The 19,081-nt window shown below is 36.1% G+C and overlaps 1 protein-coding gene across 1 annotated transcript; it reads left to right on the top strand.

The window, feature by feature from the left end:
- On the top strand, positions 13,978–18,554 carry LOC109847603 (proline-rich protein 36-like). Its single transcript, XM_020416834.1, has 8 exons — positions 13,978–14,379; positions 14,502–14,576; positions 16,016–16,120; positions 16,356–16,445; positions 16,534–16,790; positions 17,156–17,345; positions 17,446–17,729; positions 18,275–18,554. The coding sequence occupies exons 1-5, from the start codon at positions 13,978–13,980 to the stop codon at positions 16,651–16,653; spliced, it is 792 nt and encodes a 263-aa protein (XP_020272423.1). The 3' UTR covers positions 16,654–16,790; positions 17,156–17,345; positions 17,446–17,729; positions 18,275–18,554.

Here is a 19,081-nt window from a genome sequence, read left to right on the forward strand (position 1 = left end):
TATATATATATATATATATATACCATGTGTTGGGCATTCATCATATGCAGTCCATGTGTTGGACATTTATCTAATTTGTTTTATCTATCATATAGTAGATGAAGTCTATGTGTTGGATAAGTATCTAGCATCAGTCAGGATAATTTGATAGTATGGTTGGAGATGGAATTTATTGCTCCACGCTGTAGTTCGGATTTGGTATTTAAATATTTATAATTTGAGCTACGGGAGACGTGCCTATGCTCGGGTTGTAAATTTCTAAATATCAAACTTTCACTTTATTTTAAAATCGATGATTTGGTTATCTATTATGTATCTACAGCTATTTTCTTATCCTTCTAGCTGTTTTTCCTGGAGTTGGTTGAGATGTTACTCGCTAGCGCTTGACGCTCGTTGTTTCCCCCTCTTTCAGGTAATGAGCCAGGTGCACGGAGAGCAGTAGCTTGATGAGATTGCTCTAGCAGCTATTTATAGTTATTATTAGCATTTTATGTCAGAACTCCACAGTAGATATTTTTATGAACATTGAGATATTATTTCTAGTTTTGTAAAGGTGTTGTGCCTTAATGTCATTTCTTTTGACTTCCTATTGTGAGACACTTGTATTCAGCTCAGACGTTTTCTTTTTAGAGATTTACCTTTTTATATCAGTGGTGGTGATTTTTCTTCGGAGTATCTATTGTTTAGTAATTCTTCGGTATATTCTCTCTTGCATGTTTTTGTAACCTACACCTGTTGTTGTTTGCACTAGATAGATTGTAACTGTGATGGTGAAATATGTCGTAGCATGGTGTTTGGTGCTTGGCAGGTTTGACATTCTTGGTTTCACCTCGGACTGCAGCCTTGTTGAAACCAGGGGCGTCACATAAGTGCTCGCTTGATATTCCCTAAATGAAGTTTACTTCTAGGGTTGATCTAATAAATAACTCAGCATGATCTATCTACTAATCTAACTCCTTTAACAACTTAATTTCTTCATCAAAGATCTCCTTAAAATTTAGGTCAGATAAACTAAGACCTGACCCATGCTCTTCTTCTAGGGGTTGATATTCCCACAGTCATGTTCCCAAAGGATAATTTTATTTAACTAGTTCTATATTTAATCAGAGCAATTGAAGTGGCTAAGAACTGTCTTTCTTAAATGACTGGGATCTAACTCTTGAAATTGAAAATAGACTGCATTTCCAAGAAAATGAAATGAACAGGAAATATAAACTCCCAAACCTTAATAAAAGCATCCTCTATGTCTCCCTTAGGTATCTTTGTAGATCTATCAGCTAATTAAAAGGGTACATCTAATTTGTTTCAATTCTTCTACCTCTATCTATTGATAATTTAAGGAAGAAGATTTACACTAGCCCCTATGTTTAGAAATGCCTTATCAATTAAAGTATTTCCTACGACACATGAAACAGTGGAACAACATAGATCCTTATATTTTAGGGGCATGGACTTTGATAGGATGTCACTGATATTAGCACCTAAAACACTGATATTAGCACCTAAAAAAGCTTTCTTGAGAGCATTGGTTTACTCTTTTCTTAGTGCACAAATTCTTTAAGAATTTTTCATAAGATGAGATTTGTTGGATGGCATCTAAGAGAAGGATGTTGACATTAACCAACTTAAATGTTTTTAAGATCTTCTCCATATAAGAAGAGATTTTTTAGGTCTGAGTCTAAGAGAAGGACGTAGACACTTTTATCATGGCATCCTAGGTATACGGTTCACAAAGCCTCATCGCATCTACGTGCGAGACGGACTACTAGATTAAACATCCTAAAACCCGACTCAATAGCCTGTACTAATGGTATATCGACGCACTATCCCAAGTAGTACTGAGCGGTGCTCATCAATGATATCCATACAATTATATAATGTTTAAATAACTCATATCTCCTGTGTAATCAAAACAATAAATGTATTAATCCTCTTCGGGATACACATATGTGTGCTACGACACTATACGTGTATACTCATGATTGTAAGTGTATCATCGTGCATCTCGAATCCTACGTTCAAAAATAAAAGGTGTAAAAAACAACACTTCAAATAAAAGAGAACACAGGTCGGTTGACCATCCCTAGGGCATCGGTCGACCGAACGCAAACGTGCACAAAGTGCACTCACAGGATCTCACTGGCTGACCGGCTAACCTTGGTCGGTCGACCGGCCAGAGAAGATCTTCACTGATCAGGTTTTGGCATTTGTATTTTTGTAACTTTATTCAAAACCTTAATTTTATTAACATGAGGCATATAACAAGATTTAGACCTTCATATTTGCTTAACAGGGATTAACTCAACATGATTTAAACTCTTAAATTAATCTAGTTAGGGTTTAGCATCTCAATTAACCAAAATTTCTCAAATAAAACATAAATTATCAACATAATTAACTAATCATTGAACATATATAAAATGATTTCAACACGTTCACATCACTTAGGTATCACAAACCTATGGTTTATACATCTTTAAATTAACAAGAAAACTCAATTAATTGTTAAACTAGGGTTTAAACATGATTTAAGCATGATGAATAAATTAAAATGAAAATAAAAGCAACCCTAATGATCATGATCATCAAATAATATAAACAACAACTAAATCTATAGATTTTCACATTGGTTTAAATATTAACATCATAAAGTAAGATTTTAAAACATCGGGTTAAGCTCTAACATGAGATTCATCAATTAAATATCTTCATTCATGAATTAATTATAGGTAAAGGTTTACAAAAAGATGATCTTGCCTCAAATGTCGCGTTGAACTCCTGAACACGTGCGTACAAGATCCCTCTTCACCAAAGTCGCAAAATCCCGCCTTGCCTCAAGAACTCTCCTAAATCTCACAAATTATGATTAGGGTTTGAGAATGAGGAAGAGGGGCTGCTAGGGTTTGGAAGACTAATGAAAAGATATGTTTTTTGTGTGTAAACATGTATATATATAACTGCAAACCCGAATAAAACACCCCAAACCCGAAACAGGAAATCAGTCAGACTGGGAAAATAGTCTTCGGTATTTTAGCTGTAACTTTCATGTCTGACCTCGAAATGATGTGATTTTAGATGCGTTGGAAATATATTGAAGATACCTATATTTTTTTCTCTTTTGAGATTTTCTAGATTCGAACTATATCAGTGTGTAATACATATATACTCTTAACTGGTTATTTTTCCAGATTTTTTCTTTGTGCATGTTTAATCTTTGTATACTCTCATATATACTCTTAATTAATCTTAAATCAATTGTTAGCATAATCATTTATCTATAAATAATATTCATCATAATTAGAGCTCATTTATCAATATAATTCACACTATTTTTCAAAATTCATGAGGTTTTACATTCACCCACCCCCCTAAAAGAATTTCATCCTCGAAAGTTTGGAATCGTATCTTAGATTTTAATAATATGAGAAAAGCCCGATGAGGGGATAATCCAGACAAGGAACTCCTTCCGTACACATCTCGTACCATTAATCCCCATATATGAAACACAAGTGATATTTACACTTAACAATCTAGAATGCAATACTCTCACTTAACCCCTAACTAAACAGAACTAGTACGTCGGGCAAAAAATCCAAACAAGGTCCCCCATATATATATCATGTGTTCCGAATGTTTAGGAGCTAACTGTCAATACTCTCATTCTAGCGTTAAATGTAAATGTGGCTATATAATAACATGAATCACAAATAAATCATAACTAATCATTTTACCTACTCAATCAGGTGAGGGTAGTCACGACGCATGTCCTCCTCACGCTCCCAAGAAGCCTCCTCAGCTCCTTTCCAGTTCCATTGGATTCTAAGTTTCTTGTCCTCTCTAGAAAGAATGCAAACAAGAATCTCGATGGTGGTCAAATCTGACTAAATCTCTAACACTGGTGCGTCCAATAATCGTTGTTGCTCACCGTCACGTAAATGCTTCTTGAGCATCAAAACATGAAAAATGTCGTGTATACTTGATATCGATGCTAGAAGATCTAGCTGATACGAAATGGCTCCAATACGCTCAATAATCCTGAACGGACCAATATACCTCGAGGCAAGCTTTCCCCATCTGCCAAATCACTGAACTCCCTTCATTGGCGATACTTTCAACAAAACATAGTCCCTAACCTAGAACTCTAGCGGTCGTCACCTCTGATCTGCATAGCTCTTCTGCTGACTCTGTGCTGCAAGATTACGTTCTCGAATTAATGTTATCTTCTCTGTAGTCTGTCTCACGAATTCTGGTCTAAGCAATAAGCTGTCCCCCGATTCTGCCCAATAAATAAGGGATCTGTAAGGCCTCCCGTACAATGCTTCATACGGTACTATACCTATAGTCGCTTAATAACTATTGTTATAAGCAAACTCGATCAAAGGAATATGGTCCACCCAACTGTCTTGGAAATCGATAACACATGCCCGCAACATGTCTTTCAATACTTGGTTGACTCTCTCCATCTGTTCATCTGTCTGCGGGTGGAACACACTAGAATACGAGAACTGGCTACCGAAAGAATTCTGGAAGATCCTCTAGTAATATGATGTGAAAACTGAGCCTTGATCTGATACAATCGTCTCTGGAACTCCATGCAATCTCACGACCTCTCGGATGAATATCCTCGCATAGGTCTCCGTCGTGTATATCATCTTCACTAGTATGAAATGTGCCGATTTCGTGAATCGATCAACTATCACCCAAACGGAATTATTCCCCTTGTTTGACCTCGGCAAGCCTACAATAAAATCAATGGAAATATCTACCCACTTCCACTCTGGAATGGGTAAAGGCTGTAGAGTTCCTGCAGGTCTTTGATGTTCTTCCTTCACTTGCTGGCAGGTAAAGCACTTATCCACATACTCTACAATCTTCCTACGCCTGCCTCTTCACCAAAAATATCTCTTTAGGTCCTTGTACGTTTTAGTTGTGCCAAGATGCACTGTTGATAATCACATTTTATTACAATTTTATACCCTCATTATCTATTTTATATGAATAAATATACCACTAATAATTCTTTTTATCTTTAATTGCAGGTTAATGAAGAATAAATCTCAAAACTCTCATCTCTTAACAAAAACCCCTTGAATAAATGAATAAATAAAGCAAAGAAACCCATTGAAAAATCAAATTGTTAATTTATCCAAAAGCCCAAAATCAAAACAATGAAGCATGAAGAAATGAAGAAAAGCTCAAAGGGAAATCAAGAAGCCCAATGGGAATTCAAGAAGCCAAAGTGAAAAACCAAACCAAAAGCCCAAGCCCAAAAGAACAAGAGCTAGCTTCGGACAACAACCAGAAGAAGGTCTACATCAATACCAGCATCGATAGGGGCATCGATGCCAGCATCGATACCAACGGCCAGGCAGTTACAATCCAAAGGCTGAAATTTATTGTTTTTGGATAAGATTTCAATCCCACGGCTCTCATTCACTGATGTTTACTATAAATAGGGGTAGAGAGTAAGGGATTAGAGGTGTGAAAATTTATATAACTCCATTTGGAGTGGAGGGCCACTCTTAATTGAGAAGGCCTTCCAAATTTGTAACTTTTGTTACAATTAATAAAATAATTTTTTCACCACTTTAAATATTTCTTCTCTTTGTTGAACGATGAAGATGGAGATGAAGAATTATTTGTAGGTTTGCATTTCTTTTTCTTTTTTATTTCTTTTTTATTGCTTATTAGTTTAGATTTATTTCTATGTTTGTAGTTAGATTTTATTTTTAAATAACCAAGAGGCTAGAACCCTCTTGCCTTAGATTTATTTCATGCTTATAGATTAGATTTATTTTATGCTTATAGAGTAGATTTATTTTCTTATATTTAATTCTTGTAATTTATTTTGTAGTTTAGATTTTGCAATTTATTTTATAGTTAGATTTTAATTTCTTGTACTATTCACCTTGAGGCTAGAACCCTCTTGGGTTTAATTTTTCTTTTTGTTTATTTTTATTTTCTTTGATTCATCTTCAGGCTAGAACCCTCTAGGAAATCACCATTTTCTAAGAAATGGGTTCAATTTTAGCTTACCTATATCTTTAATTTAATCAACCATCTTTACTTTCTTGAATTTTATTTTTTCATTCTTGATTTTTATTTGTTCTTGATTTTTCCTTTATGCCTTGTTGATCACATTTATATTATCACTTCTACTCTCAAATATATTCATTTACACAATCATTCTCTCCATCTCTCCACAATAACATTCACTCATCACTCCTATTTGTCACACACACAACATAAGAACCGATTTTATATTTTCTCCTACAAAACACCTTCCTCGTGGGATCGATAACTTTTTATACTATAACTTGACACGGTTGTGCACTTGTATCATTTTTGGTACATGTTTATGCCGCATCATGTTTTTGGCGCCGTTGCCGGGGAAGGTGCTTAAGTAGGTTTTAATTATTTTGGTTCTTTAACTTGTGTGTTTATTGTGAAGGAAACGCTTGGAGCTTGAAGATTGCGGATTGGAGAACTAGGATTTGAAGATTTGCTTGTAGGTAACTCTTCTTTCTAGAATTTTTAATTCCACCATTTAGCTACTTCTTCACAATTAGAGACAATTAGGACTTAAAAAAATTTATTTTCGTTGACCATAATAAAATTCACCCTCCACTTTGACATTTACTAACAAGATAATAAATTCAAATAATTTCTCCCTTCTCATTTGTTTGATTGTTAACCCTAATTAAGAAAAAAATATTTTTTCTTTTCCATCCTTTTTAGTTGCTTTTAATTCATAGGGTTGCATTTCATATTGTTAGTAGGAATTCACCAAGTGATTTGAGCATCTTGATTTGGCACACACTTAAAATATTTTTAAGGGCAAAACCCCATAATCAAGATAAGATGAGGGATTTCATCACCCTTTCCTTAGCCCAAAAATCACTAATTCCTCACTACACCATCCAAGCCTAATAAAACTCATTAGATGCTGGCCCTAAGGATTCGAGCTTAATAAGGAACAAAGAATGCTTAAGTGAACTGTTTTAAGTTTTCTTGGATTAGTTGGTGTCTAAGGCAAGGTTTAGGGGTTACGTAAAACGCTCCGTAAGGAACTAGGTACTTAATTGATCTCTGATCACCCTCTAGTACTATCCTTACCTGGCTAACTACCCGGGTAAAACTTTAATTTTTTCACTTTAGGAGTTTTTGGTTAGGAGCTAGTCTAGTTGAGTTTGGCTTAACCCTAGAGTTAGAGTGATTGATTTGATTTGTTTTAGTTAGGATTTTCTTTTTTCTTCTCATAAAAAAAACTAATTTTTTCCATTAAAAAATATATAAAAAGAAGTTGTTTTGGGTGTATGCAAACGTGGATTAGGGATAATACACATCAATTAATTCTTTTTTAACAAATTCCAGAAATGACATATCCTACTTCATCCGTTCTTCAAGATATGTGCTATCCTACTAGAAATGCAATCCCCTCTTGCATTAGGCTCCCTGAAATAAATGAAATAAATTTTGAGCTTAGACCGCATTACATAAACATGCTTCCTAAATTCCTTGGAAATGAAACAGAAGATGCATATATTTTTATCTCGGAATTTGAGGAAGTATGTATTATGATTAAAATGAGAGAATTAACAAAAGATGCAATCAAACTCAGATTTATTCCATTTGCTCTTAAAGACAAATCAAAAAAATGGCTGTATAGCTTAGCCATAAATTCCACCACTACTTGGGAGGAATTTATCACCGTTTTTCTTAAGAAATTTTTCTCGATCCATAAAACGGTGAAGCTAAGAAACAACATCATGAATTTTAAAATTGTCCCGGGAGAACCCTTTTGGAAGTATTTTGACCGATTTAAAGATATTTTCATCTAATGTCCTCATCACGGTTTAGAAAAATGGCGATTGTGCCAAATAATTTATGAAGGATTAGATTAATCTTCAAAAACATCTTTAGAATCGATGTGTCAGGGAGATTTTATGAGAAAAAACGCAGACGAAGCTTGGGAATTCCTAGAAAGTCTATCCGAAAAAACAATGCAGTGGGAACACTGTGATGACAGGGTTTCCTCAGTTCCCCAATCTAAGTCTAGTGGTCTTTCCCTGGAGTCAAACATTGCTTCTGAAGCAAAGATGGCAACAATTCTGTGGATGTTAGAAGCCTTAGAAGTTAAAGAACAAGCTCCAGCTCAAATCAATCATGTTTCTGTCCCGGGATGTCATAACTGTCAGTCTTCTACCCACGTTTCAGAGAAATGCCCTCTCCTAGGAAACAACCATGCATTAGAATAGATGAACACTATATTCCAGCATCCTAGAAATAATCCATTTTCTCCAACCTACAATCCAGGTTGGAGAAATCATCCCAACTTTGCATGGAATCAAGGAAATTCTCCCGAAAATCAAAACTTCATTCCCACGTCGAACCAACAATTCTCTAGGGGAAATACACTTCCATTCAACGCACCAAACAATTTTCAACAAGTTAACCTAGTTTTTCTAACCCAACATCCTCATCCTCACCAGCCTACAAATCCTTCAAATTCTGATCATAACAAACGTCTGAGTGTCTTAGAAAAGGGTTTAGAAGCTATGATCAAAGCTTCTACACAAACTACCAACATGTTGACCCAGTCATCCACCACTCTAAATTCCTTCATGCAAATAACCGGCCAAGTGCTCAACTCGAACACTCAAGTCATAGCCTAGTTAGAAACCCAACTTGGGCAACTAGCCACTGCCGTAAGCGAGAGATAGAAAGGAAAATTCCCAAGTCAACCTGTTACAAACTCTAAAGACAATGGATCCAGTTCAAACCATCCAGCTCATGTGAATGCATTTCACACATTGCGATCAGGAAAACAAATAGACAATCAGGTTAGAATGCCACCGGATCAAACCCCTTCTCCCATCCAACACACTCCTTCAGATGAAAAATTCTTTTCGATGACCAAAACGCTGAACATAAGATTGAGCCTGATCTAGATAGGTATAGGCCCGTTGCCCCCTTTCCAGATAGACTCAAACCTAGGAAAAACTCTCCCAGGTTGAGAAAATCCTAGAAACATTTAAACAGGTCAAGATCAACATCTCTCTTCTAGATGCAATCGAACAAATCCCCTCTTATGCAAAGTTCTTGAAGGACTTATGCACTAAGAAAAGAACCACCAATGTCCCCAAGAAAGTCTTCTTAGCTGCCAACCTCAATGAAACTTTTTTGAAACCAATGCCGTTAAAATATATCTGATTGTCCCATAATTCCATGCGTCATAGGTAACACTCACATTGATAAGGCACTTCTAGACTTGGGAGCCAGCGTCAACCTCCTTCCTTATTCAGTCTATGTAGGAGAACTTAAACCGATAAGATGCACTCTACAGTTAGCTGATAGATCTGTAAAAATTCCCAAAGGGGAGATTGAGGATGTTCTGATCAAAGTTGGAGAGTTCATTTTCCCTATTGATTTTATTGTCTTGGAAACGCAGCCTGTTTCTAATCTCAAAAGTCAAATCCCCGTCATTCTAGGAAGACCATTCTTAGCCACCTCAAATGCTTTGATCAATTGTAGAACCGGTCAAATGAAACTATCTTTTGGGAACATGACTGTTGACCTCAATATTTTCAACTTAGGAAGGCAACCTAGTGATTCATCTGATCAACCAATGGAAGTGAATTTCATTTAGGGAATATCAAGTGAACAACAAGAGAGAGAGTGTGAGTCAGATTCGAGTGCATCTGACTTAATGATTGAGGAGTTTTCTGATGATGAACTAGAGTTAGATCTGCTGGTCAATCATGTTTCTGCTGTTGGCTGGCAACGATAACCTTTGGAGATAGAACCCCGAGTCCAACTTCGCCCATCTGTAGAGGAACCCCCTAAGTTAGAGCTCAAACCTTTACCTGAAAATCTAGAGTATGCCTACTTAGGGGAGAACGAGTCTTTACCAGTTATCATTTCTTCTGATTTGACTACCGGTCAAAAGGAAGCTCTCTTAGATGTTTTAAGAGAAAATAGAGAAGCCATTGGATGGACCATGACTGATGTCAAAGGGATTAGTCCAACCATTGTTCAATACCGAATCCATTTGATAGATGATGCTAAACCTACTAGAGATCCTCAACGTCGGTTAAACCCAGTGATGAAAGAGGCTGTTAGGAAAGATATTTTGAAATATCTCGATCATGGGATCATTTATCTCATTTCTGATAGTTCATGGGTGATCCGGTCCAAGTTGTTCCAAAGAAATCTGGGATCACTGTGATCCAAAATGAGGCTAATGAGCTGATTCCCACTCGGATCCAAACTGGATGGCGAGTTTGCATTGACTACCGAAAACTCAACTTAGCCACTCGGAAAGATCACTTCCCTCTTCCATTCATTGACCAAATGTTAAAGCGTTTAGCAGGACATGAGTTCTAATGTTTTATGGATGAATATTAAGGTTACAATAAAATCCCTATCGCTTCTGAAGATCAGGAGAAAATCACCTTCACTTGCCCGTATGGAACATTCGCATACCGACGCATGCCTTTTGGGCTGTGTAATGCACCGGCCACATTCCAACGTTGCATGATCAGTATTTTTTCTGACATGGTAGAGAGATTTCTTAAAATTTTTATGGAAGACTTTTCCATTTTGGTAACATATTTTCCCAATATTTGCATCATCTTAAACTGGTCCTAGAACGGTGTAGGGAGAAAAATCTGACTCTTAATAGGGAGAAATGTCATTTCATGGTCAAACAAGGCATTGTCTTAGGACATGTAGTTTCCAATAGGGGAATCGAAGTGAACAAAGCTAAGGTAGATCTCATTTCTAATCTTCCTCCTCCTAAAACTGTCAAAGATGTCAGATCATTTCTTGGTCATGCTGGTTTTTACCGACGTTTCATCAAGGATTTCAGCAAAATTGCTAGACCCTTAACCAATCTCTTAGCCAAGGATACATCATTTGTCTTCTCTCCCGACTGCCTCAAAGCTTTTGAATATCTAAAAAAGGAGCTAATCACAGCTCTATCATTCATGCACTGGACTGGACCTTACCCTTCGAACTGATGTGTGATGCATCTGATTCTACGATTGGTGCTGTTTTAGAACAACGGTTTGATGAAAAACCGCATGTGATCTACTACGCCAGTAGTACTCTGAATGATGCCCAACAAAATTACTCTGTCACAGAAAAAGAGTTTTTAGCTGTAGTCTTTGCCTTTAAAAAATTCAGGTCCTACCTCATCGGTTCCTTAACCAAAGTTTTCACAGATCATGCCGCACTAAAGTATCTTTTAACCAAAAAAGATGCTAAAGCACGGCTCATTAGATGGATTCTCCTACTTCAAGAGTTTGACATCCAAATTCTTGACAGAAGGGGAACAGAGAACCCCGTAGCAGATCACCTCTCTCGACTCCCAAATGCACCAACATCAACCGTCCTGATCAACGAATATTTTCCAGATGAACAACTCCTAGAAATCCAATTTGTTCCATGGTTCGCCGACATTGTGAACTACATAGTCATGAACCAGATCCCTTCTCATTGGTCAAAACAGGATAGAACCCGTTTTCTCTCCCAAAGTAAAATACTTTTACTGGGATGATCCATATCTGTTCAAATACTATCCTGATCAGATCTTTAGGAGGTGTATTCCCACTAAAGAAACTAGGAGTGTTCTATCCTTTTGTCATGAGCAAGCATGTGGGGGCCACTTTGGCCCAAGAAAAACAGCTGAAAAAATTCTTCAATACGGGCTCTATTGGCCCACTCTCTTCAAGGATTCATTCGAGTTTTGCAAAACCTGTAACCGCTGTCAGCTTTTAGGAAATGTCACTAGAAAAAATATGATGCCCTTACAACCCATCTTATCCGTTGAACTTTTTGATCTGTGGGGTATTGATTTTATGGGACCATTTTCAAATTCCTTTGGAAATGTTTACATTCTAGTAGCCGTTGAATACATGCCAAAATGGGTTGAGGCGGTAGCTTGCAAAACTAATGACAACATACATTCTAGTAGCCGTTGAATACATGCCAAAATGGGTTGAGGCGGTAGCTTGCAAAACTAATGACAACAAGGTCGTTGTCAAGTTTTTAAAAGAGAACATTTTTGCACGGTTTGGAGTACCCCAAGCGATCATAAGTGACAACGGTACACATTTCTGTAACCATTCTTTTGAGGTTTTGATGAGGAAATATTCAATCATACACAAATTGTCAACTCCTTATCACCCTCAAACCAGTGGACAAGTAGAGGTCACAAACATGCAGATCAAACAAATCTTAAAAAACAGTTAATCATAACAAAAAAGATTGGTCTGTAAAATTATGTGATACTCTGTGGGCATATAGAACAGCTTTCAAGGCCAATTTAGGGATGTCACCATAGAGATTAGTGTTTGGGAAAGCTTGTCACCTACCAGTGGAGTTGAGCATCGAGCAATGTGGGCAATAAAACAGTTAAATTTTGACTCAGACTCAGCAGGTAAGAACAGATTACTCCCATCGAGCAATGTGGGCAATAAAACAGTTAAATTTTGACTCAGACTCAGCAGGTAAGAACAGATTACTCCAAATAAATGAGTTGGAAGAAATTCAAGTTAAATTTTGACTCAGACTCAGCAGGTAAGAACAGATTACTCCAAATAAATGAGTTGGAAGAAATTCAAAATGATACATACATAAATTCAAAATTTTACAAAGAGAAAAACCAAGATTTTTCATGACAAATCAATTTTACGAAAAAATTTCTCTCCATGACAAAAAATTTTATTGTACAATTCAAAATTGCATCTTTTTCCTGGAAAATTAAGATCAAGTTGGACAGGTCTATTTTTTGTCAAACAAGTTTCTTCGCATGGGGCTGTCGAGATAGAAAATCCTAAAAATGGTAACATTTTTAAAATAAATGGTCAACGTCTAAAACCATTTTTAGAATTTTCTACGCTCGGAGAGGAAGAGGTGTTGGTTCTTCATGAACCTCATTATCTGTAAAAAATAAAAAAATAAAAAAAATAAATAAATATATATATATATATATATAAATTTGAAAAAAAAATTATTACAATTTTTCTCTCTTATTTGGTTTCTTCATCCTCATACTAACAGTAATTGCAGATCCTTATCATCATTGTCGACCGAACAAATATAAGTTCTTCAATTCTTATCTGTTTTACTTTGTGCATCAGCGAATTTGCATTGAGGATAATGCAAAAATTAGGTGTGGGGGTGGGAAGTACATATTTTTCTCGTTATTTTATCCTTTTGTTGCATTTTTAACATAATTTTTGTTTAAAAAGTTAAAAAAATATAAAAATATTGTCACTTGCCAAATTAATAGAGTTAAGTAATAATTGATCTAATTGATAGACTTTAAAATTTCTAATTCCTAGTTAGTAATATACTCAAGTTCACCTTTTATGATAACTCCAAATAAGATTCTTAAGAAATGATTTTTCAACTAGTATACTTTACTTAAGTCTTACCTTAGACTTTTAATTACCAAAAAGAAAAAAAACTCTTAAATTCAAGGTGATTCTATCTTATAAAGCCTAAGTTGACTGAGTAATCACTACAACAAATTGCACTTTTCTGGACGCTTATTCTCGACGCATGTTTAAAAACGTCGCCAAAAAGTATGTTTTTCCCGACGATTTTAGTTAGCGTCGGCAAAATATATATTTTCCCCTATGTTTAAAATTAGCGTCGCAAAAAGTGGATATTATTTACGACATTTTAACTTAGCGTCGGCAAAAATGCATGGATTTCCTGATGTTTTTTTATTTTCATCGGTAAAAGTATAGATTTTAGCAACGCAAAAAGATTCGTTGCAAAAAAGTATACATTTAGCGACGCACGTTAGCGTCGGCAAAGGAGTAGCTTTTAGCGACGAAAAGTTTTTTATCACTAAAAGTAACACTTTTGCCGACACTATATTGCGTCGGCAAAAGTGTTACTTTTAGCGACGGGCAAAACTTTTCGTTGCAAAAATGTAACTTTTACCGACGCTTTCTAATGCAAATGCGTCGCCAAAAAAACCCCCCTCTTTTTTTCATTTCCCCGCTTACTTTCCCCCTCTTTTTTCATTTCCCTCTCCGTCTAAAACGGGCCAAACCCCCTCCCCCCCCCTCTCAACAAACCTCCCAAATCCTAAATCACAGATCCCCAAAACCCTGGTTCCCCAAATTCCCCTTCTCACCACCAAAATCCCTCGCCGCCCCCTCCTCCGCCTCATCTCCATCGCCTCTGGCGACACCACCGCCGTCGAGTCCCGAGACCAGAAGCTCAACCGGATCGCCGACGATCTCCTCGCCCTCACAAAGGCCGAGAGCGAAGACTACTCGACCCTCTTCACGTATCGACATACTGAAAGTATGGCTCGAACTTCTCCTGTCGCCGTCATTTCTTTCCTCCCAACCCTCGGTGAGATCTCAAAACACTAATTCTCTTTAGTTTTTCTCAGCGTCATTTGTCATTATCCGTTCATTTCTCCAAATTTTGATGTTTTGCTCACGATTTATGCTTTAATCTTTGCTTTTCTGAAGGAGCGAGGTGAGAAAAGGGGTTTTTTTTTAAAAAAGGAAACCCTAAGGGGGTACAGATCCAACAAGGACGATGAGGTTAGTGTCCATTGTACAGATCTGCATGAATTATTTCGATGTACATTTTAGAATTAGGATTTAATTCTCATAGTATTGTGGTGTACACTCTGTAATCTTGGCAACGTGAGAAACGCTAACGAGATTAGTGATGGGCATTAAGCTATTGAATTGGAATAATTGTTGATAAAATGACGGTTTAATACGCATAGAAATAAAGTAATCTGTTATGGGTATTGTTTTAAAATTGTTATTGATAAAATGACGGTTTAATACGCATAGAAATAAAGTAATCTGTTATGGGTATTGTTTTAAAATTGTTAAGTGAGAAAATGAAGTTGGTCTCTGTTGGAAATAAAGTAATCTGTTATGGGTATTGTTTTAAAATTGTTAAGTGAGAAAATGAAGTTGGTCTCTGTTGTTAGCTTTATTGTTATAAAGCAGGCTATCATATACAACACTCGAAACAACAGAGCCGTAAAATACTTTTACAATTCAAATAACCTAGTTTCGATATACTTCAACAATCTGAGCAACACGGTCTCCAGTAAAATACTTTTACAATTCAAATAACCTAGTTTCGATATACTTCAACAATCTGAGCAACACGGTCTCCAGGTTCCGGAACGGTCCAAACAATGTGGCTAGTTTCGATATACTTCAACAATCTGAGCAACACGGTCTCCAGGTTCCGGAACGGTCCAAACAATGTGGTCTTGAGATTTTAAGAAAAGGTCATCTGTGTTTTTTTTGAGAAATTCCTGGACCATTATAATGTTTTTTTCTTTTATTTAATTTCACGAAGTTGTTAATTGAAGAAAAGGTCTTCCAGAAAACATGCCATGGTTTTTCATTTTATGTGGCATTCTGCTTCAGGTTTACTTTGCAGTATGGGCAAACTTTATGGTACTTATGGCTGTAGTGTGTTGTTAACTGTATTATGCCATGATCATGTCATGCACAGTGGATTAATGTTATTCTTATCATTTTTAATTTGCAAATCTATTTGTTTTATTTTCATGGAGTGGTAGATAGATAGATAAGATGGCCTGAAGATTACTATTGTTTGCACTAGATAACAAAGCTTTGAAAAGTAACTTGTCATACCATGGGTCCATACCTCTCAGGATTATCCACATCTGGTGAGGAGTTTGTACTAGAAAAAATGCTTATTGATCACTGGATGAGCCCTATAATTATTTGGGTCATGTAGTAGCACTACTGGCCCACTTGTTTCTTATTCTTTAGTCTTTACAAAGATCTGATAAAGGGTATCTGTAACCTAATGCTTTTCATTTTCTCTTATTATAGTTGTGACTTTGTTATATGGCCTTCATCATCAAAGAATGTCCATTGAATTTGTCTATTGTCTAACTTCAGCAGCTAAAGTACCTTAGATGTTTGTTGGATTCTTCATCATCAAAGAATGTCCATTGAATTTGTCTATTGTCTAACTTCAGCAGCTAAAGTACCTTAGATGTTTGTTGGATTTGATGGAACATAGAAACAAAAAGAAGAAGCAAGGAGATGTTCTGGTTGGCACCTTAGGGGCCTATCTGTCCTTGGTACTAGCATCCATTGTCAGCGAAATTCCATTACATTGATTTGGCACCTTAGGGGCCTATCTGTCCTTGGTACTAGCATCCATTGTCAGCGAAATTCCATTACATTGATTTAAAAAGTTGATTTAGTTCCATCACCTGTACAGTTTTTTGTTGGAATATTTTGCTCCTATTTTCTATTCACTTTTGTTTGGTTAATTCTATTATGGTCTCTGAAAAGGCAATATGTCTCTTGCAGCAACTTATTTTAGCAGCAATTGATTTAGTTGATGCTAATTCAAAATCTGGAGGTTACATTGTTTTTTCAACATGCTCCATGATTCCTGAGGTTTGTTTGAATTTGAATTGGTTTCTTAAGATAATAAATGTGTAAAACCTGTGTGTGATTTTGACTTTCTTTTGTTTTTATACTCTAGATTGAGGCAGTCATTGACTATGCTCTCAAGAAGATAAATGTAAAACTTGTGACGTGTGGACTGGACTTTGGTCGCCCAGGATATGCTAACTCTCAACCTTCACCTTACTTCATCATCTAAGTCTGAATTTCTGAATTCTTTTTTTCTTGGTTGTCAGACTTGTGCATTATAGAGAGCAGAGTTTTCATCCCTCCTTAGAGAAAATAAGGCGTTTTTATCCCCACGTGTATAACATGGATGGTTTTTTTGTTGCTAAGGTAACCGTTTGTTCAGAACTATTTGTAGATATTTTTTTTCTTTTCTTTTCTTAATAGCACATGCATGATATTTAATAGATGTGAATCATGTTCTGATGATAGTGAACACTTGAGTTCGATTGGTTCCCGATAGCATATTTTCCCCCCTTTAATTCCATGCCGATGAAATACTCTGTAGCATCTTATGTTATTTTGAATAATTATTTGAAAATCAGTGGTATCACGATCCTCAAAACTTAGCATATGATCTTCATCAAGTAATATTACAGTCATTTATCTTTATGTTACGTGGAACCTAGTTGGGAATAGTGCTTGCAAATGCTTTCATGCTTTACAATTTAGTACTCTCTCAAATCTTTCTACAGTTAAAGAAGATGAGTAATACGAAACTAGCAGTATCTGAGCCTTCTAAACAAGCAGATAAGATGGAACAAGCAGAAGTTATTGATGATAGTAAGGATGCTCAAATGAACAACCCAAATGGAGAAGTTGCAAGTAAAGGAAAAAAGAGAGGAAAAAGGAAAACACCAGGGTGCTGGAAAAAAAGACGGGAAGGTACTATTGTGCTTGATCACGTTATACATTTTCTATTCTCTATAAACTCTGCTGATTGTTGATAATTTAGGATTGAAGTTTAACTATTTTATTAAAACAGTCGACAATTGAAGTAGGCAAGCAATTCAGAACCAGCAAGAAGTGAATCCTTGGCTCTACCAGAAAAGAGAAAAGCAACAGCAGTTCATGATGATGGCGATATCACCAAAAATATCCCCAACAAGAAAATCAGCAAGCGTAAATTCTGGAAAAGGGTAGGCGACCTAGGGATAGTGATAATAAGAGCGTTGCAGGAAATAATGGAAGGGAAATACCTTCATCAACAGTCGGATCAAAAATGAAACGGAAGTTCCCTTCAAGAGAGGAGGGAATTTTACAAGCTAGGTGAGCCTTTTAACGTCTTAAGCCACCATTTTTAGGAAAAATAAATGGTTGTTTGGATTGACAACTTGTCTTTTCTAAAATAACAATTTGTCATTATGGTATTTCTTTCACTACAACAAATTGCATTTTTCCCAACGCTTGTCTGTGATTCTAGTCCTTCCGCTTCTTCATAATAGGGAGATAGATCACTGATATTATAAGTAGCAGACACACCATAGTCTTAAGGAAGCTCTATCATGTAAGCTTTATCATTGATGCGCTTTAAAACTTATTATCTTCTTCTCTATTCTCATTGTTGTGCTCTAAGAATTGTCCTAATTACATAGACCAATGATTGGCCAATGTACCTACATCATTGTATACTTAGATCTGCAATTAATTTTTATTACCAACTGACCATCATATAATTAGAAATTCTAAAATGGTGTATTTGAAATCGTGTCTGTAGGATTTACATGTATTTGCATCAGGGATCTTTTGTGAAATTTTTACACTCCGCATATATTCACGACTATTTTTTATGCTGCTTTATTCTTGTTATGCAGGAACTTGGATTTGATTATCTTGAAAGCAGAGAGCAACTTGTCATGAGGTTACAAGCAAATTGAAATATTTAAACAGTTGTTCCCTTCTTTCTTTTCTTTCACCTTTTCCTCTCGGCAAATCGTGTTTCTTTTTTCCTTTATGGATTACAAGCAAACTGGAATATTTAAACAGGCATTTGAGTTGACTTGGAAATGGAAATGAATGTAACTAATTTGTAATGGGAGAAAATTCTTTGTTTATCATAATATGCAACATGTTTGGAGTATAATTTGATGTTTAGTTTCTTTGTTGATGTGAATGTGTGCAATTTTTTTGTGGATGTCAAGTTCAGTGTAGGCTTGTAGTTGACAGAAAAGATAATTATCCTTTGCAAAAAATTATACCTTTATCGACGTTAAATTGCGTCACTAAATTTTTAACTTTTAGCGACGTACTAAATTGTGTCACTAAAAGTAACACTTTTGCCGACGTTATATTGTGTCGCCAAAAGTAATATATTTTAGCGACATTATCTTACGTCGCCAAAGATATAGTTTTTAGCGACGCTTTATTCTGCGTCGCTAAAAGCTACATTTTTGTCGGCTAACTTGCATCGCTAAAAGTATAATTTTTAGCGACGAACAGTTTTGTGTTACTAAAAGCTATGTTTTTGCCGACGTTTTGGTTTTTGCCAACGCAGCATGCATCGCCAAAAGTACTACTATTGTCGACGCACCCTTACATTTGAGAAAATTTTGCATACCTTTTGCCGACGCAAAATATTATGCGTCGCTAAAAGATGTACTTTTCCCGACGCATGAAGCGTC

Source organism: Asparagus officinalis, chromosome 7, assembly GCF_001876935.1.
Source record: "Asparagus officinalis chromosome 7, Aspof.V1, whole genome shotgun sequence".
Lineage (NCBI taxonomy): Eukaryota > Viridiplantae > Streptophyta > Magnoliopsida > Asparagales > Asparagaceae > Asparagus > Asparagus officinalis.

Bases quoted from the DNA above. Each gene is read 5' to 3' on its own strand.
- LOC109847603 (XM_020416834.1), top strand. From the start codon at position 13,978: ATGCGTCGCCAAAAAAACCCCCCTCTTTTTTTCATTTCCCCGCTTACT. The intron at 16,121-16,355 runs GTACTAGCATCC...TGTCTCTTGCAG, and splicing joins TAGGGGCCTATCTGTCCTTG to CAACTTATTTTAGCAGCAAT. The intron at 16,446-16,533 runs GTTTGTTTGAAT...TTTATACTCTAG, and splicing joins CATGCTCCATGATTCCTGAG to ATTGAGGCAGTCATTGACTA.